Below are 26607 nucleotides of genomic sequence, written 5' to 3'. Positions count from 1 at the left end.
CTCCTGAATTCAAGAGTATCGGTTGCCTTTTTTTGTTCCTTCATATTTAATTATTTATCACCTTTTCCTTTAACTTGTCTTTCTTTGAAGGCTGATTTCCCTTTGAAATCCTTCTTTGGTTTATAGTCTGGTGACTGTCTATAAGGGTTTTCAGCTGAAGATTTTAAGAAAGAAAGAAAGAAAATGTTGTTTGTTTTAATTATGTGAAAGAATTAAGCTCAGGCAGATTTTTCTAGTGATGGTAAAATTTAAAAATAAATAAGACATTTTTTCACAAGCCAAAAATAACATGGTCTCGTAAAGTTTATTGTAAGGGCTTTATACCATAATGATTTCACTCAGCAAGCCAGTAAACTTTAGAGAATAAGATTTTCTGTTGAAGTTTATTATAAGGGCTTTGTCCAATATTTAATTTAATTCTTGCAGAGTAATTGATATGGGAGAAGTAGGTAATAATTTTTTTTTACTTTTGTAAAGACGTTTAAAATGAAAGGGTCATAGGATGGATTTTTTAAAACTAAAATTGTTACATATGATGTTCGAGGTAATGGATTTGTGGAGAAATTTATTAATTAAACAAAATTCGATGCACATTGAATTGAATGTTCTCCACCAGTCCACACAGCTATGTCACAGCCAGATTTTACAAAGCAGAAAGTGATTCAGTTAAGTACTGAAGACCAGATGGAACATTTGTGCATGTGCCAACCTATTGGAGCTACCTGATCACCATTCTTTCTTGTACAGAAGAATGATATATGTGGGATTTGTGAGATAATAAAGAATGATCTATGATAAAGAATGGGTTTTGTATTGAGAAAAGTTTGCTTTTAAAAATTTTACAAAAGGGGAAGACCTTGTAATTGTCATGAAAATGTTAGATATTTAAGTTTGAGTTCACTGATAACATGCAGATGTAGTAAAGTATTTTACTTAAACAGGAAAAATTATGATACTGAATAATGCTTAGATGAAAATTATATCAGCCTTTAGTTATGTAAGATTGATTGTTATTTTCCCTTAATATTTTACACTTCTAACCATATTTCAGACAAGCAATTCTGAGGTTTCATTTCATGCCATCCCAAACTGTTTGGTGGCAAGAGAAGCCAGTGTGACACGATGCAGACGAAGTCAGACAGCAAGTATTGTTGTAGAGAGCATTGTACGTGACATGTGCCACATGCTTTATACAACAGGTGGTGTTGTTGGCATTATTCCAAAGCCACTTCAGTATGTAATGAATAATCAGGCATGTAGAGGCAAGTACATACATGTGGTTTTAAAATTTATACAAGCATAGGGAGTCATTATTATTATATACTTTAGGTGAGTTTTACTCCAGTCGCTTATGGCCCTTATAAAAGAAATTGATACATTTAATTAAACTTAAATCATTTCATTTTAATGACATATTTCCAAAATATATTGGGTGCAAATGATTTATGCATGTGTGTCATTATCTGTATTTTTAATAACTTTTTTTTTTTTTATAGAAATTCATTCATCTCTGCATTACCATGGTGATGCTGGATGGCTTCCCTGGCCCCAGTGTGCATTCATTATTATATACTGTAAAATTTCATTATGATACATGTTACAGTGTTTCATTCCTTTGTTATTATATATGGCTGTGGAATTCAAAATTTAAAAATGAAATTTGGAACAAATGACCTGAAATAGAAAATGATTGTACAGGAACATCACATATTTCATATGATCCATGTATTTCATGTGTGTTGAAGAATTATAATGAGCATATTCATATCTATTTTTGACAAGAATTTTGGGATCGTTTTAGAAGTTGTCACTTTGAAATTTTCAACTGATTCTGTACTTGACAGGAGCAGTGAAATTTGGAGATGAATTCAAAATTTAAAAATGAAATTTGGAACAAATGACCTGAAATAGAAAATGATTGTGCAGGAACATCACATATTTCATACGTTTCATGTACTTCATGTGTGTTGAAGAATTATAATGAGCATATTCATATCTATTTTTGACAAGAATTTTGGGATCGTTTTAGAAGTTGTCACTGAAATTTTCAACTGATTCTGTACTTGAAGCAGTGAAATTTGGGAATTCAAAATTTAAAAATGAAATTTGGAACAAATGACCTGAAATAGAAAATGATTGTGCAGGAACATCACATATTTCATACGTTTCATGTACTTCATGTGTGTTGAAGAATTATAATGAGCATATTCATATCTATTTTTGACAAGATTTTTTGGGATCGTTTTAGAAGTTGTCACTGAAAATTTCAACTGATTCTGTACTTGACAGGAGCGGTGAAATTTGGAGATGAATTGACCTTAACCCAGTGTCAGGAGATGATAGACTCCCTCGTTTCATGTCAGCTACCCTTTCAGTGTGCTCATGGTCGGCCCTCTGTTGTTCCTGTTGTGAATATGACTCATCTTGCAAAATCTGAGAGAAAGGTAGGTTTGGTTGCTCTTCAGTCTACTTGTACTATAGGCAGCAAACCCACATTTTGCAAAAATCATTGATGTTGGCAGGAGTGCATTCAAGAACTAGACATTCAGATATAAGTTAAGAAAAATTCAACTACAGAATTAATTTTGCTGTGCGCTAATGTAAGTGAGGGAGAGAGAGAGAGAGAGAGAGAGATATGTGCACAAGAAAAAGACATACTAGAAAGACCAATACAGCTGAAGAGATTAATAGAGCCCTTGGAAGATGAAATGGAAGAGCACTCAGACCATCCAGAATAACAAGGACTTAAAAGCAGCAGGAGAGCTGGTAATCCATGAATTTACCAGAAAACACGGAATCTTGATAAAGGAAGAGCTATGACTAGAAGAATTGCAAAAGGGCCTTTCAGTAATGGTATACAAAGGAAAAAGAGAAGCATTGCAGTGTTTAAGCTATAGATGAATAAGGCTTACTTGGCACGTTATGAGTTTTGGAAAACATTACTGGAGGAAAGTCAGAAGAATTGTTAAAGTTGGTAATAATCAGTTTGATTTTATGCCAGAGAGATCAACAAAAGCAGTCTTTTGTTGATCTCTCCGGCATGAAGCCAAATTGACAGATACAGAGGTGTCCAGAAGAGGAGGAACATTGGGGTGCTTACACAGATGACCCAGTGCTGACTGCAGAACCTGAGAAGGAGTGGTTGAAGTGTTTGAGAGGTGGAGTGGCACTGAAGAGGGGAGGACTGGAAAGGAAGCAAAGGAAAAGTTGTGATTAAAGTGGTCATGAAGTTGTTGTGGGAAGGGTAAAGGGGTGAAAGGTATACCAAATGTAATAGTTGGAGTCACAAGGTGTGGTTATGATTACAAAATATAAACAGAGTATGCAGTTTTTGATGCCCGAAAAAGTATAACAAGGACAAATGGGTGAGAGAGAGTAGTTGAGAACCCCATTCATGTTGTAGTAAATAGGCTGGTCTTCAGAGATTTAGAGAATTTCTGTTACCTTTGGGACATACTGGACTGTGAAGCAGGAGTTGAGAGAGCATTAAGAAAAACACTAACTGCAGCATAGATGTTGTAGAAAGTTTGCTAGATTACTGGTAAATAAAAAAACAGGTTTTGACGAAGGAAAAACCTATTTTTGGTATTTGCTGTCAATTGAGTCCTCAAGGAGTTCCCCCCATGGTGTGCCAGCGCTCCATGGTGACTAGACTAGTATCAGAAATATTTTTTAGCCTGGTCTAGGTAAATTGAGTTCTCCTATAAAAATAGATTTCCTTCTTAAGGGATCCTCATTATTGGCCGGGGATGATGGGCCAAGGGGCAATAACAGTTGATTGTCAGCAGTTTGTGTGATGTATTGTCCCCATCTACGAGAGCCCAGTTCTCTAATACGATCTCCTGATGCTAATGCAGTCAAGAAGAATGCCTTTTGTAGTGAGTTGCAGTTGTATTGAGTCTGCTGAGTTGAGGGGCAGATAGAAGTCTAAGTACCTTGTTCAGGGACCAAGTAATTGGAAGTCTTTTGGGAGCCGGTCTTTGTAGAGCAAAAGACTGCAGGAGGTAAGTAACAGCGTCTATAGTGAAGTCAATCCTGAATCCATAAAACAAGGGTTCCGTTAATGCTGCCTTCTATGCCATTATTGTTGTAACCGCGAGACGTTTGCCTTCAGAGAGGTATATCAGAAAATTTAAAAGTGTTTCTATAGAAATCTCAACTGGGCTCTCAGTATGGATATACTCTGACCATCTTTCACATGGACTGGTATTGCCGGATAGATGATGTCCGTAATTTTTGCGCTAGGTACCCAGCAATGTTAGGTGAGTAGTTTTCACGGTAGATAATATTTAAAAAATCCATACGTGAAGGTCTCGGCTCAGAAAGGAGGATGCGTAAACAATTTTCCCTCCTACTTTCTGGGATAGAACAGCAGACGACAGTGGAATTGATCTTTTCACCCGCTGTTGAAGTGATAGGAACCAATGTCTGCTTGGCTAATTTTGGGCTATTAAGTAATCTGTTGCTTTGAAGGTTAGGAGTATGCTCAAAACCTTCAAAATCTGGGACAATGGAGGAAAAAGATATATCGTCCTCCACTTGTTCCAGTCTTCTAGAAAGGCATCTCTTGCTATTGCTTGATTGTCCAAGGTTGAGAGGAGGTGAACGTGATCCCGATCTCTTTATGCAGGACATTGCAGTCGTGTTGTCTAGAGCCAATCTAGAGCCAACAGAATATGTGTCCCTTCTGAAGGTTTGAGTTTTTTGAGAGACAAAAAGATGCCATCAGTTCCAGGAAATTGATGTGACACTTCCTTAGAATAGCTGACCACCTCCCTGCCACCTGACGATCCTCCCAATGTCCTCCCCAACCTGTCAACGAGGCATCTGAGTGTATTGTCACCCTTACAGACGGAGGAGTCAGGGTGACCTGTTTCGCCAGAGATTCCTTTCAGGTGCAAGACCAAAGTATCTACCCAACTTTGATTCTTTTGGTGAGATTGGTCTTGCATCTTTTTTCTTGCGTGTGATAGCCAAAATTTGTTCACGCTTTTCAGTTGTAATCTGAGTATTGGATGTATTACTGATGCAAACTGCAGCAGGCCCATCATACGTTCTAATTGCCGTCTGGAAACTCTGGGCTGTGCTAGGAACCTTTTGAGGTTTTTCCTTATTCTGTTCTGAGTTTTAATGGGGAGAGACAATAGGCCCAGAAGAGTATCCCAAAACAGTCCCAGCCACTGAAAGTGTCTGTCGTGCATGAGGCAGGATTTTTTCCAATTTAACCCTTAAACGCCGAGCCTCTTTTCACAAAAGTGTCTGCCGTATGCCAGCGGGGTTCGGGAGTTAGCGCCGAAGCGGAAAAAATTTTTTTTTAAAAATCAGAGCACGCTTAGTTTTTAAGATTAAGAGTTCATTTTTGGCTCCTTTTTTTGTCATTGCCCTAAGTTTAGTATGCAACCATCAGAAATGAAAAAATATCATTATCACATAAATATTTAAATATATGACAGCGCGAAAAAAAAATTTCATATATAATTGTATACAAATTGCACTGTGAGCAAAATGGTTAAAGCTAATGGGTCATTTTTTTTCGTTGTATTGTACACTAAATTGCAATGATTTTGGTATATAACAAATTGTAAAATGATCAAAGCAACACAGAGAAAATATTATCACAAAATGATGCCTGAATTTGTAACGTGCAAACATAAAAAAAAGTTTTTTCAAAAATTCACCATAAATCGAAATATTGTGCTAGAGACTTCCCGTTTGTTGCAAAATGAAGGTAATTGATTGAATATTGCTAGACTGTAAGTGTTTTAGCTTACCATTGCAGTTTTCGACCATTTCAGTCGAGTTAAAGTTGACCAAAGGTCGAATTTTTTCTATTTATCATGATTTATATGAAAATATTCCAAAACTGATAAAAGCTACAACCATGAGTTATTTTTTGTTGTATTCTACATGAAATTGCACACAATTTCATGTATAACACTTTATGCAACGCCTAATAGAAAATGGTGCGAAAATTACGACAAAATGACAAAAGAAATTCTGAGATTTTCAGCCAAGTTAGCGTGCGCGGAGGTAAGGAAAAAGTTTTTTTCAAAAATTCACCATAAATCAAAATATTGTGCTAGAGACTTCCGGTTTGTTGCAAAATGAAGGTAAATGATTGAATGTTACTAGAATGTAAGAGTTTTAGCTTACAATTGCATTTTTCGACCATTTCGATCAAGTCAAAGTTGACCATAGGTTTAAATTTTGGTACTTATCGTGATTTATGTGGAAATATTTCAAAACTGACAAAAGCTACAACCATGAATTATTTTTTTTTGTATTCTACATGAAATTGCGCACATTTTGATGTATAACACATTATGTAATGCCTTATAGAAAATGGTGCAAAAATTACGACAAGGTGACTAAAGAAATTCTGAGATTTTCAGCCGAGTTAGCACGAGGAGGTAAGGAAAAGGTTTTTTCAAAAATTCACCATAAATAGAAATATTGTGCTAGAGATTTCCCATTTTTTGCAAAATGAAGGTAAATGATTCAATGTTACTAGAATGTAAGAGTTTTAGCTTACAATTGCATTTTTCGACAATTTTGGTCAAGTCAAAGTTGACCGAAGGTTTAAATTTTGGCACTTATCTTGATTTATATGAAAATATTTCAAAACTGATAGAAGCTACAACCATGAGTTATTTTTTGTTGTATTCTACATGAAATTGCACACATTTTCATATATAAAACTTTATGTAACGGCTAATAGAAAACTGTGCAAAAATTACGACAGTGACTAAAGAATTTCTGTGATTGTAAGAGCCTGACGCCGCCTCTTCCAAACACGTGTGTTCATGTGTTCGTCATCCATCGGAGTGGCGAGACATTTGGCGTCTTCACAAACAGAAACAAACACACAGTTTGATACAGAAGATTCGTTGGAACATTATGAGTACATGATTAGAATGCTTGCATGGCAATGCAAGTAGTGGTGATTGTACATACATCAAGACAACAATGGTTAGGGAGAAACAGACAGAAATATTGTATGGTTGAAATCGCATTCCTTTAGAGAAAGAAAACGAGATGCTCTTGTTGTCTTGTCCGCTCCATTGGACGACGAACACACACGTGTTTGGAAGAGACGGCGTCAGGCTCTTACAAGATTTTCAGCAGAGTTAGCGCAGATGTAAGGAAAAAGTTTTTTCAAAAATTCACCATAAATCGCAATATTGTGCTAGAGACTTCTCGTTTGTTGCAAAATGAAGGTAAATGATTGAATATTACTAGAATGTAAGAGGTGTAGCTTACAATTGCATTTTACGACCATTTCGGTTGAGTCAAAGTTGACCGAAAGTTGAAATTTTGGCACTTATCGTGATTTATATGAAAATATGTCAAAATTGATAAAAGCTACAATCATGAGTTATTTTTTGATGTATTCTACATGAAATTGTGCACATTTTCATATATAAAACTTTATGTAACTGCTAATAGAAAACAGTGCAAAAATTACGACAAAGTGACTAAAGAATTTCTGAGATTTTCAGCAGAGTTAGCGTGGACGTAAAGAAAAAGTTTTTTTCAAAAATTCACCATAAATCGAAATATTTTGCTAGGGACCTCTCGTTTGTTGCAAAATGAAGGTACATGATTGAATATTACTAGAATGTAAGAGTTTTAGCTTACAATTGCATTATTTTACCATTTCGGTCGAGTCAAAGTGGACCGAAAGTTGAAGTTTTGGCACTTATCGTGATTTATATGAAAATATGTCAAAATTGATAAAAGCTACAACCATGAGTTATTTTTGGTTGTATTCTACATGAAATTGTGCACATTTTCATATATAAAACTTTATGTAAAGGCTCATAGAAAACGGTGCAAAAATTACGACAATGTGACCAAAGAATTTCTGAGATTTTCAGCAGAGTTAGCTGATGCTTTTTTTTGGGATAAGAAAGAAATTTGCTCATGCGCAGCTGAGTCACGCTTGTAAACAAAACAACAGCGTGATCCGTGAACTCCCAGCATCCCTCAAGGCGCCTGATTTAAAATTTTTTGCAAACGAGGCCTATAAGTATTTTTCCGCGAGTATTTAAAAAAACTTTGTAGTCAACGTCTTTTACGTCCACTTGGCACCTGACAGACAATTTTTGTCAACGTAAAATACGTCCAGTCGGCGTTTAAGGGTTAATATAAAAACCTTTTGACTGGAGTCTGTTGACCACTGCTCTTAGGTTTTTCAGTCACTTTTCTTGTGGACCCCCAGATTAACCAGTTGTCTAGGTAAGCAGTTAGTTGTATTCCTTCTTTCCTGAGTTCCCAGACAACTACTGTTGCTAATTTTGTAAAAATTCTCCAGGCAGTGTTTATCCCAAAAGGCATGACTTTGAACCTATACGTATCTTTCCCTATCCAGAACCCTAGAAAGGGGCAAAAGGGAGCGGTGATAGGGATGTGCCAGTATGCGTCTTTTCAGATCTATAGAAACTGTCGAAGTCCCTTTTGGAATGACTGAACATACTTTGGCAATGGTAGTCATCCGAAACTTTTGGCAAACAATGTACTTGTTCAGTGTTGATAGGTCGAGGATCACTCTTTGTTTGGAGGAATCCTTTTTGGGAACACTGAAGAGATGCTCTTGGTGGCGAATATACACGTTTCTCTATGGCACCTTTTAACAGGGCCTTCTGCACGTAATCTTCCAGAGAGGGGTTTGGTTCTTGAAAGAACCCATTGCTTTTCCTTTTCCTTTGTAATATGATTTTTGGACCTTGTGAAAAGGAAGTCCCTGCTGATGTGGCTGTTGCTGTCCTTTTGAAGGGGGTTGTCCCTTCTGACCACCTACCTGTTTATGATGAAAAGTTTTGGAGGTGACTGCAGGCTTATATGATTTTTGAACAAAGCCTTTTTTGAACTGGATAAAGGGAAATTTTGGGTTTTTTGTTTCCTGAATTCTCCTTTTCCCAGAAGAGCGTACACTGTACAGTTTTGTTGGCTTGCCTGCTCGTTTACTTGAGTTACAACAGAATCCTCAAACAGGTCCTTACAGAAGGGGTTAGACTGTAATAAAGCAGTCACATAGGGAAATGACTTGTTGGAGCATTCCAATGTTTCCATTCACGATTTTAAGTGCCAGTCTAAAAAGTCATAGAGTGCTTCCCATAGGGTTCTCATAAGAATTTTAGCCACAACAGCAAAAAATGTCCTGGAATCTTCTGGAAGCCTTTTGGTGGCAACTTCTAGCAAGGTGGAAGAGGTTACGATACTAAGGAGAAGAGTTCTAGCACGGAATGCTGACGAAGCTGTCTCATCTGAGATTCTTCTCATAGGGGGCCCAAATTGCTGAGAAGCAACATCCAAGGGGAGCTTTTTCCTTTCAAAAGGGAGTTGAAGTATTGCCCATTCCTTGGTGGAATTTTTCGAAACTGGGAGGACTGTGGTGAATGGTGATAGTTCTGCCATTTTCTAGTTACTACATAATTCTGAAAGTTTGTCTTCACATGGTTAACTATTTTAAAAGTGAAGGGACAGAAGGCTGGGGGTACTTGGTGAGTAAGTTGGGTTTTATTCATAATGGGAGTATAGATCCACCTACCATTGACCTGGCAAAGGATGTCATATGTAGCTTTTAATGCTGTGTTCCCACATAAGAGAACTGTTTCCTTTTCTGGTTTCTCCATGTCTAGCAAAGGTAGTATCAGGCACCATTCTGTATTAGGGAATGCTGCCCTGTCTCTAAACTCCACATGTACAACTTCGATCATGTTTTTTCTCTTTAATTAGATGCTTACCATGACGAGAGAAAGTACACATTGAAGTGCATCGCCAAGGATTATCAGTATCATCAGGGGAGAATATTGGAGCCCCTGTTATGTTTTGACCTGAAGCTTTGTAGTCCGAACTGCCTGTTTTGTTGGCTCCAGTTGGAGTTCTAACCTTGGACCTTGTTTGGTCAGTTTGTTTCCACTCTCCCTTTTTGGTTGCAGCTTGCAGTACTTTTACACTTTGGAGTTTACATCACTGACATGATTTCTTTCATTTCCTATTTGGAATCATGCAATATGTCCATTATATGTCCGTTCTGTGGAAAGGGCATCTTTGATATTACTCATAATTTCCTTATGGAACTGATCAAATGCTGCAAATTGTGTATCCCTTTTAGAGGAGCTTGCATAATCTGACTGAGCATCCACAGCTGAACTGTGACTGCCTGTTACCCAGGGGGCAGAGGTCCTGTGTGAGTTACTATATCCCTCCGAAAATGTAGACATTTCAAGTGGGGTCAAGTGAATCCTTGTATCCCTTTTGGGGGAAGGATCCTGATCATCTTCTGAAAGCTGCATGTGGGATTGAATTCCTTCTGGAAAGTTTCTCCCATGGTTAGCTAAGGGTTGTGTCCCTGATCCTTCTGGATTCAGCAAGGTCATTTTGGTAGCAATATCAACTTCATATGTAAGAAAATCACCTCCAAGAGGAACTTCCTCTATTTACTCTGCAGGCTTAACCTGGTAGGTATTGGGGACTGATGTTACTGGGTTTTGGCCCAAATAAAGGATTTTGACAAAGGAAAAATCTATTTCTGGGGAGAGACCTGTGTCACCCAGTGAAATAACCTTTCAGCACTTATTTCTAGGTAAAGCTATTGCTAAATATACCAGAGAAAAGCTATGGCAACCAGGGTCTCATGCTTGATTTTATTTTTTTTTTTAGACAGGCGCACATGTGCATTTCTGTAGTGAATGCAATGTTTACGTGTGCTGTTCGTTAGTGAACGCCTTCTTGAGGTTCTCGGTAAAGAAGAGGTTAGCCTGAGGTTAACTCAGAGATTCTGCTTACAAGGATATTTTATGGAGAAATACTTGTTAGAGTATCATAAAATTTATTGCAAGATGTTTTACAGTGATTTTGTACGCTACAGTAGACTCTGAATGAAATTTACCATAAATTAATACAGTACTGAATGTAAACAACATTTATGTAATTAGTACCGCGATACGCCACCAGGATGGCACTTTGGTTTGTTTACATCTGCTTATGCCACAAGCTGCCAAGTGCCGACGTAACTTAGGAAATTTTTCTTAATTTTATGATAACAGACTCTACAGTAATTCGGCATATTTTTAACACGTATTATTAATTTAATGTAATAATCAGGCATGTTTTTCAATGTTATTATTATTAACAACAGTTTTTTTTGTGTACCAGTTACAATACATTCTGGAGTGCCTATAGGCTACCTAGCCTAGCCTATGGCGCTTGGTCTACCATCGGTCATATGGCCACATTGGTCATAGGCCATTTTTTTTTATACAGTATGCATTTAAAAATGTAAAAAGTGCTTCTAATACGGTAAGTTATTTAACTCTGAACTTATTTAATTGTAATTTGTGTAGTGTTTTGTATAAAAAGGTTAGGTTGGGGTGGTGACTGGTGGTCAGGAATGGATTAATCCATTTTCAGTTATTTCTTATGGGAGAAATTTATTCAGAATTCGACAAAATCAAATCTCGACGCTCCTTCTGGAACAGATTAGCGTTGAGGACTGGGGCTCTACTGTATAGGAAAGTTTGTGAATATGGACTCAAATCACATCATGACATTGATGCCCAATTTGCCCTAAATATCTACATGCTTTCAGCTCTTGCATTTCTGCCACCGAGCAAAGTTGTCAAAGGTTTTGATGTGCTCATTGATCAAAATATTATTCCTCACAAAGCCGAATATGTTCTCGACTACTTCAGGGACACTTGGATCGGGCGTCCTGATAGACAGGGAAGACACCGTGCTCCCAAGTTTAATATTAATTAATATTAATTAACATTAAATAATATTAATTAGTATATGGTTATGCTTCGACAGAGTAGAAAAGGTCTTGCCAAAAACAAACAATTAAGTTGAGGGATGGCATATAGGATTTATGCAGCAAGTTTCTTCTTACCATCCAACTATATGGAAATTTTTAAGTGCTTTGAAAAGGGAACAGGCTTTGAACAAAATACACTTAAAAAGAATAAATAGTGGTTATGAGTTCAGAAAGATTTAAAAAAAAGTATAAAGATAGTGCCACACATCTGGAGAACCTTGTCACCTCTTTCGATGATTCAACCAATATATTAGACTGTTTGCACACAACCTCAGATTCTATAAAAAGAAACAATAGAAATATTAATTTTATATTTAAATAAAATTTATCATGGAAATTGTTTTATATTTTAATAAATGTTCTTGATACTAATGGTTTATATTACCCCTTTTATTACTGTTAAAATTATTCATATTGTTATTAATAATATTTTTATTATTAATATCAACAGAACAGAAAAAGAAAATAGAAAAAAAGAGAAAAAAATATAAAAATATTAACACAACTATTGGTCAATCTTGTACTGTATTCGAAGAAAGTTTATGAAACCAACCTTTTGATGTTTTGATTTTGTAAGTACAGTAAAACACTTTTGAAGTGAATGCACTTGGAAGTTTTTGTTTTCGAAGAAATGTGTATGAAGATCTGTTTTCAAAGAATTGTCCGTCAATCATATATAATATATATATACATATAGATATATATAATAAATTATATATATGTAATTGTACGACAATTTTGGTAAAAATCTGATAATTTTGAGGGCAATGTACATGTTGGACAAAAAAAAATCTGGCAACCCTTGGTCAGTACAGCCAGGAGACTAAGAGAGATCAGTTTGCCTTGAGATGTCATATGGTAGTGTCCACCATTCCCATCAAAGGCCATCTCGTAAACATTTTACAATAACTATGCTCAGAATTTGTTACTGATTTTAGTTCTTATTTGTTATGATATTGTGTGAGCTGTAATAATAATTTTACAAAAAAAAAATTATTAGAAAAAACATTCATAACTTGGTAATATTAGCATATTTTTTACAACTGCCTTGGTAAAGAGGCCCTGCACAGAGTTGGAAATATTCGCTTTCAGCTTTCGGGTAAAAATCTTTTGTAGAACTTTTTTCTTAGACCATGAGCATATGCATATCTTCCTCTTACCACTGATGTGTGTTTTTTTGTTAAATTGGCCAACCTCAAATTTAGCCCGGTCTAGGGGTGTGCTTAATGTATACTGTATTTAGCCCGTCCTGTAGGGATTATATAAATGAAAGTAAAAAATAGAAATACTGTAGTCAATACTTACTGAAAGAATTTCATTTTCAATAGATCATACTGTACTAGGCTATGCTTGTAGAGTGAATTTCATTTTTGGTAGATTGTAGTAGGCAAGGCTTTCAAACAAGATTGCCAAACTTATGGCTTATGCAACAGTTGATAACCATCTCTTATAATGAACATTAACGACCACTTACCAAAGAAATGACATAAGCAATATTGAGTTTGACATGAACAAATGAATTGGGAAACAGGTGTTTTGTAATTTTGAGGGATTTTAGTGTAACAAAGTGTTTTAGTTTTGTATAACCGTTTTACATTTATGTACAAAAATAAAAATAATTCCAGTAATAAATTTGTTTCTTTTAGAAACTTAAAAATGATTCCTAGTTCTTTTGGTAGTAGAGTCAGTCAGCTGATTCTGAAAACATAATGTAAACATTAGCTTAGCATATGTAAATGCGTATGGTGGATGATCTTTTTTCAATATGCATATAACAATGTTGATATAACATGATAATAATACAGTGTAAATGATTCATTAAATAAAATACCAGTTTTATTACCATTACCTTTATATTAATACAGTTGTAATAGCCTACAGTATTTGACATATGCAAAATAATACTGTACTGTAAGTGTAACACCAAGGCCTAGGTCAGTAGTTCACATACACTTTTTGTATCTTTGTGTATGGTATTACAATATGGTAACAATGGATCAGAAAGTTGCTGTATAAAAATACATCAGTGGTGATAAAACATGGTAGGTTGTGGGTAAACACAGGTAAGCTATCTACTTGCAAAATTGTGTGTCATTTTGGAGAAGAGGGGAAAAAAGAAGGGGCTGCATTATTTCAGTGTATTTATGCAGTATATTTTGTTACACTAATGGGGAGAAAGGTAGATAATTGCCTTCTGCATAAAGTTTTCTGTTTAAAGTGTGATGGTTGTTGTTATAGGCATGTTGAGTGGTTATGGTTTTGTAGTATTGATAAGGTATGGAAAAGTAAGGGTATGGAGTTGCCCGTTTATCCAGATTTCACATTTATCCGGCAAGGCCTTGGCTCTCTGAATCCAGATAATCAAGAAATTATTTATAAAAAAAAATTCTTTTATGACCCTTAAGGTAAATTTGACAAAAGTAGACAGTGACTATAAAAAAATTTCTTTTATGACCCTGAAGGTAAATTTGACAAAAGTAGACAGTGACTTCTGTGTGGTCATATTAATAGAATTTTCATTTGCTAACCATAAAAACAATCAAAATTGTTATAGACCTGACCTCATAACCTTTTACTTTTAATGTGGATGCATGAGAACAGGCAGACAGAAAACCATCTTGAGCAAAAAGGAGATAGCTTTTGTTGTAATCATGCAGTGGGTTGTACCAAAAGATAAAAACAAGCAAGAACTGGAACGGCTTTTCTAAAGGCAGATTATCAAGGCAATACCTAACAGCTATACAGATAAGGCAGAAATAGATAAGTTAGATGCTGACTGAAGAAGTGGGAAAGTTGCTTGATTCTTGGTGACAAAATCAGGTACATAAGACAAACCTGTACTTTGCCAGTTCTTAGAGGGGGATATTTGTCTTTAAAATGCATGGATCTGGCTTACTGTGCAAGCAGTGGCTATACTAGAGCGATAGGAATTCAGTCGCAGGGGCATGATAAAGTTACTCAAATTTACTGTAAATAATAGTAAATCCCACGCTTCATAGTTCTTGGAGGAGCCTCAGTGTCCCGCTCAAAATATTGGCACATGAGTAGCTCCCTATGACCCTAAATTAATGCCTCTGCATTCAAAACTTGCAAAAGAGCAAATCTTTGCCTTTAGTGGCTGTTACCTACAACTTTGTTGCTCTGACAGTCAGTCAGCCCTATGGGAACAGGGCTCTGAGATGACCTGTGCCCTTTGTGCTACACCAGTCACAAAAGCACTGCAGACCTTCCAGGAAAAGCTCTTAGATTGCTTAACCCTTAAACGCCGACTGGACGTATCGTACGTCGACTAAAATTGTCCGTCGGGTGCCGAGCGGACGTACGGTACGTCGACTACAAAAAGTTTTTTAAATATTCGTGGAAAAATAGTTATAGGCCTAGTTTGCAAAAGATTTTAAATCGCACCTTGAGGGATGCTGGGAGTTCACGGATCACGCTGTTGTTTTGTTTACAAGTGTTACCGAGCTGCACATGCGCGAATTTCTTTCTTCTCACACTACAGAGCATCAGCGACGCATCTCAGAAATTCTTTCGTCACTTTGTCGTAATTTTTGCACCATTTTATATTAGCCATTACATAAAGTTTTATATATGAAAATGTGTGCAATTTCAGGTAGAATACAACAAAAACCAACCCATGGTTGCAGCTTTTATAAGTTTTGAAATATTTTCATATAAATCACGATAAGTGCCAAAATTTCAACCTTCGGTCAACTTTGACTTGGCCGAAATGGTCGAAAAACACAATTGTAAGCTAAAACTCTTACATTCTAGTAATATTCAATCATTTACCTTCATTTTGCAACAAATTGGAAGTCTCTAGCACAATATTTCGATTTATGGTGAATTTTTGAAAAAAAAAATTTTCCTTACATCCACGCGTGGTAACTCTGCCGAAAATCTCAGAAATTCTTTTGTCACGTTGTCGTAATGTTTGCACCGTTTTATATTAGCCGTTACATAAAGTTTTATATATGAAAATGTGTGCAATTTCATGTAGAATACAACCAAAAATAACTCATGGTTGTAGCTTTTATCAGTTTTGAAATATTTTCATATAAATCACGATAAGTGCCAAAATTTCAACCTTCAGCCAACTTTGACTCGACCGAAATGGTAAAAAAATGCAATTGTAAGCTAAAACTCTTACATTCTAGTAACATTCAATCAATTACCTTCATTTTGCAACAAATTGGAAGTCTCTAGCACAATATTTCGATTTATGGTGAATTTTTAAAAAAAAACTTTTCCTTATGTCTGCGCGTGGTAACAGCTGAAAATCTCAGAATTTCTTTAGTCACGTTGTTGTAATTTTCGCACCATTTTATATTGGGCCTTACATAAAGTGTTATACATGAAAATGTGTGCAATATCATGTAGAATACAACAAAAAATAACTCATGGTTGTAGCTTTTATCAGTTTTGAAATATTTTCATATAAATCACGATAAATAGAAAAAATTCGACCTTCCATCAACTTTAACTCGACCGAAATGGTCGAAAACTGCAATTGTAAGCTAAAACACTTACAGTCTAGTAATATTCAATAAATTACCTTCATTTTGCAACAAACGGGAAGCCTCTAGCACAGTATTTTGATTTATGGTGAATTTTAGAAAAAAACTTTTTACATCCGCTCGTTACGAATTCATGCATCATTTTGTGATAATATTTTCTCTGTGTTGCTTTGATCGTTTTACAATTTGTTATATACCAAAATCATAGCAATTTAGTGTACAATACAACTAAAAAAATATAGCTCATTAGCTTTAACCGTTTTGCTCACAGCGTGATTTGTATACAATTATATATGAAATTATTTTTTGCGCTGTCATATATTCCAATATTTATATATGATAATGATATTTTTTTTTCATTTCTGATGGTTGCATACTAAACTTCAAGCAGTGACAAAAAAGGAGCCAAAAGTTAACTCTTAATCTTAAAAACTAAGCGTGCTGTGATTTTTTGAAAAAAATTTTTTTCCGCTTTGGCGCTAACTCCCGAACGCCGCCGGCATACGACAGACACTTTTGTAAATAGAGGCTCGGCGTTTAAGGGTTAATAACCTTCATCTGTGCACCTGGAGGAGCTGCTGATTTTGGTGACAATGCCAAAAATGGTGCTGTCATGGTACCACCTCACACTGATGTGGCCCTCAAACAGTCTAGCAGGAGAGCTATTAGGCCTGAAAAATTCCAAGCCTGTTGGAGCCACAGTTAAGCAATCAGGGTCATGACTGCATTTGTAGAAGATTTCAACTTTATTAGCACTAGTGTTGTGAGGTAGAATGGCAGGAAGGTGTAAACTTTCAGGTTGTCCTTGTGGAGCATAAAGGTGTATATACCCCATGCTGCTAGTTCCATGAAAGTGGAACAGGAATTTTGGAGATACTTACTCTTGTTAGTTGTGAATAAGTCAATTAGAGGTGTGCCCCAAAAACTCCACAATCTTTTATGCGCTTCTGGATGTAAAGGCACTCTATTGGCAAAACTTGATCTCTCTGACTTAGGTAATCTGCCAGTACATTGTGTCTACCTTGGACAGCATGGTTGAAGAGTAATGTTTCTTTCCTTTGCCCAGAGAAAAATCTTTATTGCTAGCAGGCATGTGGAGGGCAACCTTGCACACTTGTTTCAAAGTCAGGCCACCAAAGTAGAATTGTTGGGGATAATTTTTGCAACTGCTTGGAAAATATCTAAATGGATTCATCTGCTGAACAAAAACCTAACACTGTTCAGCCAGATCAGATGTGGGCATCCCAACCCTCATTTGGGTTGTCAAAGAACAAAAAATTAGTTGTAGAGCAAGCGGCACTAGTGGAACTCTTACTCAAGATTTGCTGTCTTGCCACTAGTTGGGGTTTAACCAGATACCTTATGAGATTTTGACCAGAGAGTGTCTCATGCACCAGGGTGCTGACAATATTGAATTTAGCTGGAGCTTTAGGGACTTTAGCTAAAACCAGCAGTATGGTGCTAGTTTATCCATAGAATACATGCAACATACTACTTTCACCCCAGCTGACAGGCTGAGAAACTCCTTAGTATCTGATGACACCTCTGCAACCTGGCCAAGACTGGGTAAAGTAGGGCAGTTGAAGTATAGGCTTAAATTGATACGTACAGCTGTTGTGGAAGAAAGTAAATCTGAATTAGCCCAGGTTGATGGGATTGGATAGGTTCTTCTAGAGCTCTCCTGCTGATGAGGTCATTTCCATCCATTTTGTGTAAGTACCTCACCAACCTGATGCCTAGGTAGCCACTGGTGCCAATACCCTTTTAAGGAATTGAGGCTTCCATTGCCAGGTAGAAACAGAGCCCTAAATTGGATTATCTTACCCTGCCATGGGTGCCAAATGTATTTCCTCGAGGAGGAGTTAATATCAATTAGAAAGTAAATGATCTTGATGTCAGTCATTACTAAGAGGGCCTGCTCCCAAATTAAGCTGCATACTGAAGCTGTTGTCTTCATCTGGAAAGGAGTTAAAAACAGGTACTGGTTGAAGGATGACAAAGTCAATGATAGGTCTCCATCACCCCAGCAAACACCCCCCTCCCCAAGGCTCCCCAAATCTCTCCTAAGTCTGTAGTCGACTCCTCTCTGGATTTCTTCAGAAAATTGGCTTGATTTTAATGCCAGTGGGGAATTGTCTCCAAAAATGGAAAGCATTGCTTTCTGTAAGGGTTCTTACTACCCCACAGGTCTGGCCCTGTGCTCTCCCACTGAGACGAAAATCTCTGGGAACAAACCCCTAAAGGGTACAGGTCACTAGAGCGGTAGGACTTACTGGCTGGGATCCCAGGACATTTATAGCTTTTTTTACCTCTTGCATAAGGAGAGAGAAAATACCTGGAGAAGTCCTTTCTTTCCTGATCAACAGGCAAGTGAGAGATTCTGGCCAACTTTATGCTTCCAGTGAACCTCATTGCCTCCCTAGTGATGATGGCATCCAGACAACCTGATATCTCCTATACCAAGTCCATTGTGAAGAGATAAGGATCATGATGTGTGAGGTGCAGAGGGAATAAAAATCTGAGGAGGTTTATAAGTTGAAAAGTTTCCTAAGAACAGTAGGAGATTAAGCCAGTATCTTCATATTTAAATGGAGACTCACCCAAGGGCAGCTTTGAGCCTCTTTGCTTTGACATTCTTTCAGCAACCACAGGGGCCTCAGGCACTTTGCTAAGGATACCCAAAATTCACTACTAACAGTTAGAAAATACTAGCAGCTCACTTGAGAATTTTTCATTGTTACCTGCTTCAGACAGACAGAACTAATGATGGTCTAACTTTTAGGGGAACAAGGCTGCAAATTTGTTCATATGCAGAACAAACCTGGGTCTTAACTTATAAATAATTCCTGTAGCACCAGCTGGAAACTGGTAAAAATAACAAACAAGGAATTGGTGGCCACGAGGTAGGCTGATAGGCCTAGGTGGCAACGGTCAAGTTCCTTTGCACATGCATCGAAGGAATGACACCTCAAGTTTCGTTTTTACTGCCATCGTAGGAAGACGTGCTTTTGTTCGTCTCTGAAGCTGGTGTTTCTTGCTTACTTTGTTTGTGCTTGTGTTTGCTTGCACTTTCAGGTGATTCTGTGTTTGTGCTTGTGTTTGCTTGCACTTTCAGGTGATTCTATGTTTTCGTGTCCTGTGTGCTTTTGTGTTGATCATGCATCCTCAAGTTACTGCCAGCCCTTCCAAGCATCAGAGGAAGTGCCCTGGCACTGATGGCTACCCTTGCTCCTGTGTTTTGGCATTAGCCAACGTAAAGCTAATAATTGTAATATCAATAATCCATGCCATGAGTTTCGTTCTTGGCCTCCTGAGCAGTGGAGGGCTTTGCCAAGAAGAGGCAGGATAAGAGGAAGTTGGAGGCTCCATCTTGAAAGGGGTTCCCTCCTTTGATGGGTGCATCACATTCTGCTTCTTGTTCTGCCTCCTCCTTGCCATATCCTTCAGTTGCTACATTGTCCGGAAGATTTTACCCCTTCCCATTGTTCTATAGCTTTGCCTGTGGAAGTTTTGGGAGAGGGATCAGGAGACTTCCCAACTAATGCTGCCTGTGCTCTTCTTTGGGGGGTTACATCTTCCCCCTAACAAGTGGATGCGCCTCCATCTTGTTCTACCCTTTCAGATTCCAATGCGCAGAAGATAGCTGGTCTCTTGGTTTCTCTAGGCCTATCAGGGTTACCAGCCTTGAATGGCCTTTAGTCCCGCTAATTGAATTCACACGGGCCTTGGTCAGCTGCCTTGTCAATCCCCATCCCAGCCCCCTCCTGTGCCCAGTTCATCAGCTGTTTTGACTTCCCAGCTGACTGCTCCACTCTCGCCTCAGCGTGTCGTCCTGCTTCCTCCTGTCCTAGCCTCCACCCCTCCCTCCGACTCCTTGGTTCAGGCAGTGGTTGATCAAATTCACAAGATTTATGGGCATATTGTGTAAATGAAACATCATAGGACGCCACCTCCTTCTTCGTCGTCTTCTTCGTCTTCCCCTGTCACTGTCAGGCGGTGGCAAATTAGAGACTTTGTCTCTTCCCCTAGTAGGAAGTGTCATACCTGTCGTATCTTCTTCTTCTTCGGACCATGGCCGTGCTTCTACCCCTCCTGATATCCATGTTTCTGACATTGAGGATTTAGGCAAATTGAAGAGGAGGCCTACAGTTGTTCCTCCCTCTGCCAACATTAGTAGGAAGGATGATTTTGCTCCCGTTAAAAAGACTTGTCCTGCTGTTCCCGTCTGTGAAGAGGACTCTTCTGGTACACATCCATGTCCCCTTCACCCTCCTTCAAGTCCACATTCTCCTAAGGATGTCCGGAGTTCATGTTCTGGGATTCGGCATTCAAGGAGCCCTGTCGTCTGGCCTAGACGTTCCTCTTGTTCTCCTGACAAGACCCGTAGCAAGCGTTCCTACTCCTGCCTTTGGGTGGCTGGGCACTTGTGTGGAAAATCACTCCCGTGTTCCTGAGCACGGCCGTCCCCGTATAGAAGAACATAGCCATGCCCCTACTCTGGTTCCTTTACAACCTTCTGGTAAGGATTTCTGTGTCAGCCCTACACGTCTGCATGTAGGTTCTTGTCCGTCTCCTCGTTCTCATCCCTCCAGAGCAGATGATGTTCATCTTTCCAGGTCAGTGGCTAATAATCGTTCAGTTACTCCCTCGTCCGTGCGTCAACCCACATCCGCCCACTGAGTTTTGCATGGTGTATAGATCTCTCGTTCTATCGAGAGGAATGCGGCTCAAGATAGTTTCCCCTCGGCATCCGCAGGTGTTCATTTGCCAAGGAAGATTTTATAGTTTCCCTCGGCATCCGCAGGTGTTCATTTGCCAAGGAAGATTTTAGGTCTGGAAAGGGCCTATGCTCCAGTCTTAGCCAAGAATATTTTGGATTCTTCTGAGTTCATCAACAGGTCAGGTAGGGACTCCATGGGACAGGAGGTGGAAGACGTAGAAAACCAGGAGTGTTTTTTACTACTTATGGAGAGGTGGTTGGGATAATCTGCGAATATAACAATCTTTTGCAAGAGGATGTGGCAGGTTCCTTAGATTTTCCCACAGGAATAGAAGCTCTCCTTGGACCGAGGAAAGAATCGAAGGCTTCTATTGGAATGCCTTGTTCTAATCATGAGAAATATATCCGTAATCATGTAAATTCTCTCGTCTCTGGACGGGACAATTCCTTGCGTTATAGCAGAGCATTCAAGCTTCTTCCTACTTCTCTCCCTTGGCATAGACGTTTCTACACTACTCCTAATGTTGCACTTCTACCTCAACAGCTAGATACAGATGTGGCTCGATTGGCTCCCGGAGTTTCCATAGACCATATTCGGGCAGAAGGTCCCTCCTTCACTTCTCAGGAAGCTGCCTCTTTGGAGTTGTCTGCCTCTTCTGCCTTCCAAATAGTTTCTTGGTTAGACTTGTGGTCGACAGCGGTGGCCAAGATTTCACCCTTTGCTCTTGGTGTTTCCGAAGATAATGATTCATACCTTAGGCCTTTGCAGTTGGGCGGTAAAGCCATTTCATATTTGGCTCATTTAACTGTGACTATTTGGGTGAATATTTTGCTGAAGAGAAGGGAGCCTGCAATTACCAAGGTCTCTAGATTCATTTTCCCTAAAGATCATTTGGACTTAGCTATAGATAGGCGATGAGCTGATAATAATGATCAGCTGGTTCATTAAGCCGTCTCTAAGTCATCTAATCCTCCGCGTCATTGTACCTTGAACCCCAGATCCTCAGCTCTCCCTCAAGAAGACTGCAGTTGCCTCTTCATCCAGCAGGTCTGGGCAAGCTCCTGCTGCAGCAACCAGCAAGGGTTCCCAGCAGCATCCCTTTTAGTCCCGTTCCTCTAAGCCAGCAAGAGGCTCTAGAGGTAAGGCTAGAGGTCCTAAGCGATAGAGTAGGCGGCCGTCCCCAAAAGTCGTCACCAGTTGGGGGGGGTTGCCTGGCGAGCCTTCGGGGCAGACGAATGGTAGTAGATGTCCTTCGGGTGGGGTACCTACTACCTTCAACTTTCCTCCTCTTTCCGTTCAGCCACCTCTTCACCTGACATACACTCTCGGCGTGTTGAAACATCAAGCTCTCCAAGGCGAAGTGGCGAAGATGATGGAGAAAGGAGCAGTGGAGCTGGTAGAGCATCCTTCTCCAGGTTTTTATAGTCAGGTTTTTCTCATTCCCAAGGAAACAGGCGATTGGCAGCCAGTGGTAGACCTGTCAGCCTTGAACTTCTAAATCAGCATGACCCGATTCAGGATAGACTACTTGAACGGTGTTAGCAGCCGTCAGGAAGAACAACTTTCTGCTTTCAGTAGACCTGAAGGATGTGTACTTCCAGATTCTGGTTCATCCTTCCTCCAGGAAGTTTCTTCGCTACAGCCTGAGGGAGTCAGTTTTCCAGTTCGAAGTCTTGTGCTTCGGCCTCTCAACAGCCCCTTAAGTTTCCATTGGAGTATTCACCCTGGTTTCATCATGGGCCCGCTCTCAGGGGATTTGCCTTCTCAGATACCTTGACGACTGGCTGGTCTTGGCGGGGTCTCTGGAAAAGTTTACAAGACAGGGACCATCTTCTTCAGTTTTGTCGCGACTTGGACATTGTGGTCAATTTGGAGAAGTCGCATCTTGTCTCTAGTCAGAAGGTTATTTACCTGGGCATGGTCATAGGCATATAGCCACATTGTATGAAATCCCAGAAGTCTGATTGTTAAATAATCACTTTATTTATTATGTCAGAGGCTTTGGTTCCCTTCCATAGGCTTCTGTGAACCGAGAAGAGTTACCAGGTGTGCTGAACCTCCAGTCAGTTCCAGACTTTCTTTCCTCCCTCTAAAAGTGAGTTTATCCATAAGTTAAGACCCAGATTTGTTCCACATATGAACAAATGACAAATATTTTAATCAGTTTGTATTTTTGTTAGCTAACAAACCTGTGGTCTTAACTTATAGGGCCCACCTCTAGCCACCCCTCAATCAAGTTTCCTGGGATGGAAGAAACTTAGGCGGCATTCCTTCGATGCATGTGCGAAGGAGCTTGACGGTTGCCGCCTAGGCCTATCAGCCTACCTTATTGCCACCAATTTCGTTTGTTATTTTTACCAGTTTCCAGCTGGCGCTAGAAGAATTATCCATAAGTTATGATGGCAGGTTTGTTAGCTATGAAAAATACAAATTGATTAAAAAATTTGTCATGTTTTTCAAAAAGAGATGTATTGTAAAGACCAGTTTTCACTGTTGGGTGTGCTCATGAACTAAGTTGCACACTCAGAAAGGAGAACGATGGGAAAGGGGACTCATCATTTGGAATGTGTTGAGACAACTGCTATTGCAGAAAAGACTTGATGTAAAGTAAGGGTTTGTATGATGAAAACAATTGTTTCTTATAAATTTCTTGATGAATGTTAAAAAATATAATTGAAAGAACCATGTAAGAAAATTCTAATGACAGTTACATTACATGAACTCTAGGTTGTGTCTTGCTTAACAACAATGCACAGCTGATAATGATAAATTTTTGTTTGTATTTACATCCAAATAAGTAATAAGAAAATTCTTATCTAGAGCATCTGAGATCAAATTAGTTGTTTTGTTTACGTAAGTAAAGTAACTTGAATTAGGTGAGATACTTGTTTTTCCTCTGACATATATTGAGTATTTCAGGTTGCATTAACTCAGGAGACATTGATTAGTTTAAACTTTTATTACTGAATGGCTGTTCATTTTATTTTTTCAGGAGGGGAAACCAAATATAAAAAAATTGGTAGCTAACTTACCCAACCAAGACAGCAGGTAGAAGACTTGATCATGTGGAAGACAGTGAGCTGAAGTTCCTACAAAATATTACAATTTATTCACAGTGCCTTTGCAAGTGGAAACCAGATACTGTACCATGTACCTGTATGTATCCATGAACTCTACCAGTACAAAACAAGTCCCATCCATTAGTAGCACCACCACCTTGATTACTTTTCTATTATATTATCATATTTCATCCATTAGTTTTGGACTTTCCAAGACCACTCATTCATGAGTTTCATTGGTTTTATCCTTTCATACACATGGCCTATTTTGATTTGTTTTATGGTGAATTTATTTAATTTTTTAGCAAAGCATTGCTATAGTCCCGGAACTGTTCATATTTCTTTTGAAGATATAAAAAAAATTTGTTCTAGGAAGATAAACAACTTATTTGGAGACAAAAACTTCATGTTCCTTTGTTAAATCCACACAGTTCAGTGATACTCCTGATTTTTATAGGGTGCTGGGGTTGTTGTTAATGTTCAGTAGTGAATAAAAAATGCTCATAGTAGCATGAGTCTTGAATGGAGAAACAAATACACAGTTATTTATGGGTACATATATTTAAAGATAAATCTTTATAGAGAGCTTTCGACCAGATTCCTGAAAGCTTTCTGTAGAGATTTATTTGTTAATATGTGTATTCATACATAACTGTGGATTTGTTTCTCCAAAGTAATGAATGACACCACCAAGTTATATTTCTGGGCTTATGGTACTGGCTTGAAGGTTGTATTCTTGAGTGAGAGGTGAAAAGTGGAGCACTGTAAAATTAAACATTTTGACAGCTACTGTAAGTGGGAAGAGACCAAGAGAAAGGGAGAAAAAGTAAGTCTAATGGAAAAAGAGAGGGGGGACTTAAGACTGAAGGATTGCTGCAAAGCACCTTTAGTGCTGTGCTGTGTCATTTGTCTTGTGAGATGCTTTGAAGGGGTAACATTGGCTAATTATTATAGGTGAAAACAAGTCAGGTTATTAATATTTATTTGATGTCTTTTCAAATGATGAAAGAAAATGCAAATGGCTCAACTTTAGGCAAGCACTATTGTGCATGCCATCATAAAAATATTCTTTTGTTTTATCGCCAATTGTCTCAGTTGCTACATGTTTTGACAGTTATGGAATGATTATCAGTGAAATACTGAACTATCCTAATTTGTGACAGCCTGAGAACATGTGTTTGGAATTTTAAATGTTCAGGTTTTGCAGCCTTTTTTGGATGTTGTCAGTTTGAAAGGTTCAGATTTGCATCCTGTGTCTTTAATATTTTTTTTTTTTTTGCAAAAATGTCTGTCTGGTGCAAGTTGCAAAATAAATTACAGCTTTTTCACCCTTGCAATCTAGTTGTTTTCAGGACCTAAACAATGACTTGTGTTAATTCCATTAATTCCAAGTCTAATCTTCAGATGTGTTGTTTCTGTGCGAATCACATTTTAAATTCCATTTAAAAGTTTTTAGGGACCTTTTTTATATTCCTCATGTCTGACCGAGATGATTTTGTCAGAAAAATTTATATTAGAAGGACAAGTACTTCATGTAACCTTGAAGGAAGCATTGCAGATTTGGGTTTCATTTTGGAGTGCATTTAAGAATCATCATCAAATTAGTTGACTTATGTACTAAAATACATTTTGTAGACAGCAAGAAACATGTGCTTAGTTTAGTGGTTAAACCATGTAATCATTGTAGCCTGTTGAGCATCAGTTATACATTACAATATTAAATAAGCACTGAAATATGTTAAAATATTCACAACTTTACTTCATGTATAAGAAACCTTTGATTTCATTTTTTTAACTTTTTGTTCTTGACATTAAAGGAATGGATTTTAAGCATAGTTTACACACAGTATTTAGTAGTTTTCCCATGCATTGATTAAATAGAGTAACAAAACCAAATATTTTTGTATTACTTAATGACTGCGTGGTTTTCTTCAGCTCTTAGAAATTCAGTTGTCACATATACCTGCTAAATCTTTCACTGTTTTTTCTTGGCTACTTATTGTAATGCTGTCCTTTTCGTTGTTTACTGTTCAACATCGAAAGTTTGCATTGACATCCAATAGATTTAAGTATATTTATGCAAAGACAAAATTGTTTTGAATGTAAATAATCTTAATAGATGTGGGATTTTATCTTATTTATTAAAAAATTAAAAAGTTCCATTGACTTCTGTTATTTTTCCTTTGTAATTTATCTTACAATTCAAATTTATACCGAGTCGCCTGCCTCTGGTACCAATTTAAATTTATGAAAGAGAGGTTGCTTGGCTCAAGACTATACAATCAATTGATTTGGTTTTCTTTAGCATCAAAACAGTAAAGGTGACACAACTGATTCAATTCAATATGACTGTAACAAACCACGCATGCCTTGCCATATTTTTATTATTCACATTACCTGTATTTTTATCTACACATTTTATTTGTGTTACTCAAATTCTTCATTTATTTCTTTATTTTACAGCACCAATCTCTTTGTTTTGCTGATCTTTC

At 37.9% G+C, this 26607-nt stretch overlaps 1 protein-coding gene across 1 annotated transcript in view; it reads left to right on the top strand.

The window, feature by feature from the left end:
• Nucleotides 1-26277, top strand: part of LOC136837304 (uncharacterized) — a 475645-nt gene extending 449368 nt beyond the window's left edge. Inside the window, 3 exon segments of the mRNA XM_067102044.1 lie at nt 1052-1262; nt 2290-2444; nt 24049-26277. Coding sequence (XP_066958145.1) covers nt 1052-1262; nt 2290-2444; nt 24049-24108 — 426 coding nt within the window. The 3' untranslated portion in view covers nt 24109-26277.
• The last annotated feature ends 330 nt before the right edge of the window (nt 26278-26607 follow it).

This window comes from Macrobrachium rosenbergii, chromosome 58, assembly GCF_040412425.1.
Source record: "Macrobrachium rosenbergii isolate ZJJX-2024 chromosome 58, ASM4041242v1, whole genome shotgun sequence".
Taxonomy (NCBI): Eukaryota; Metazoa; Arthropoda; class Malacostraca; order Decapoda; family Palaemonidae; genus Macrobrachium; species Macrobrachium rosenbergii.
This window is presented reverse-complemented; position numbering and strand designations above follow the sequence as displayed.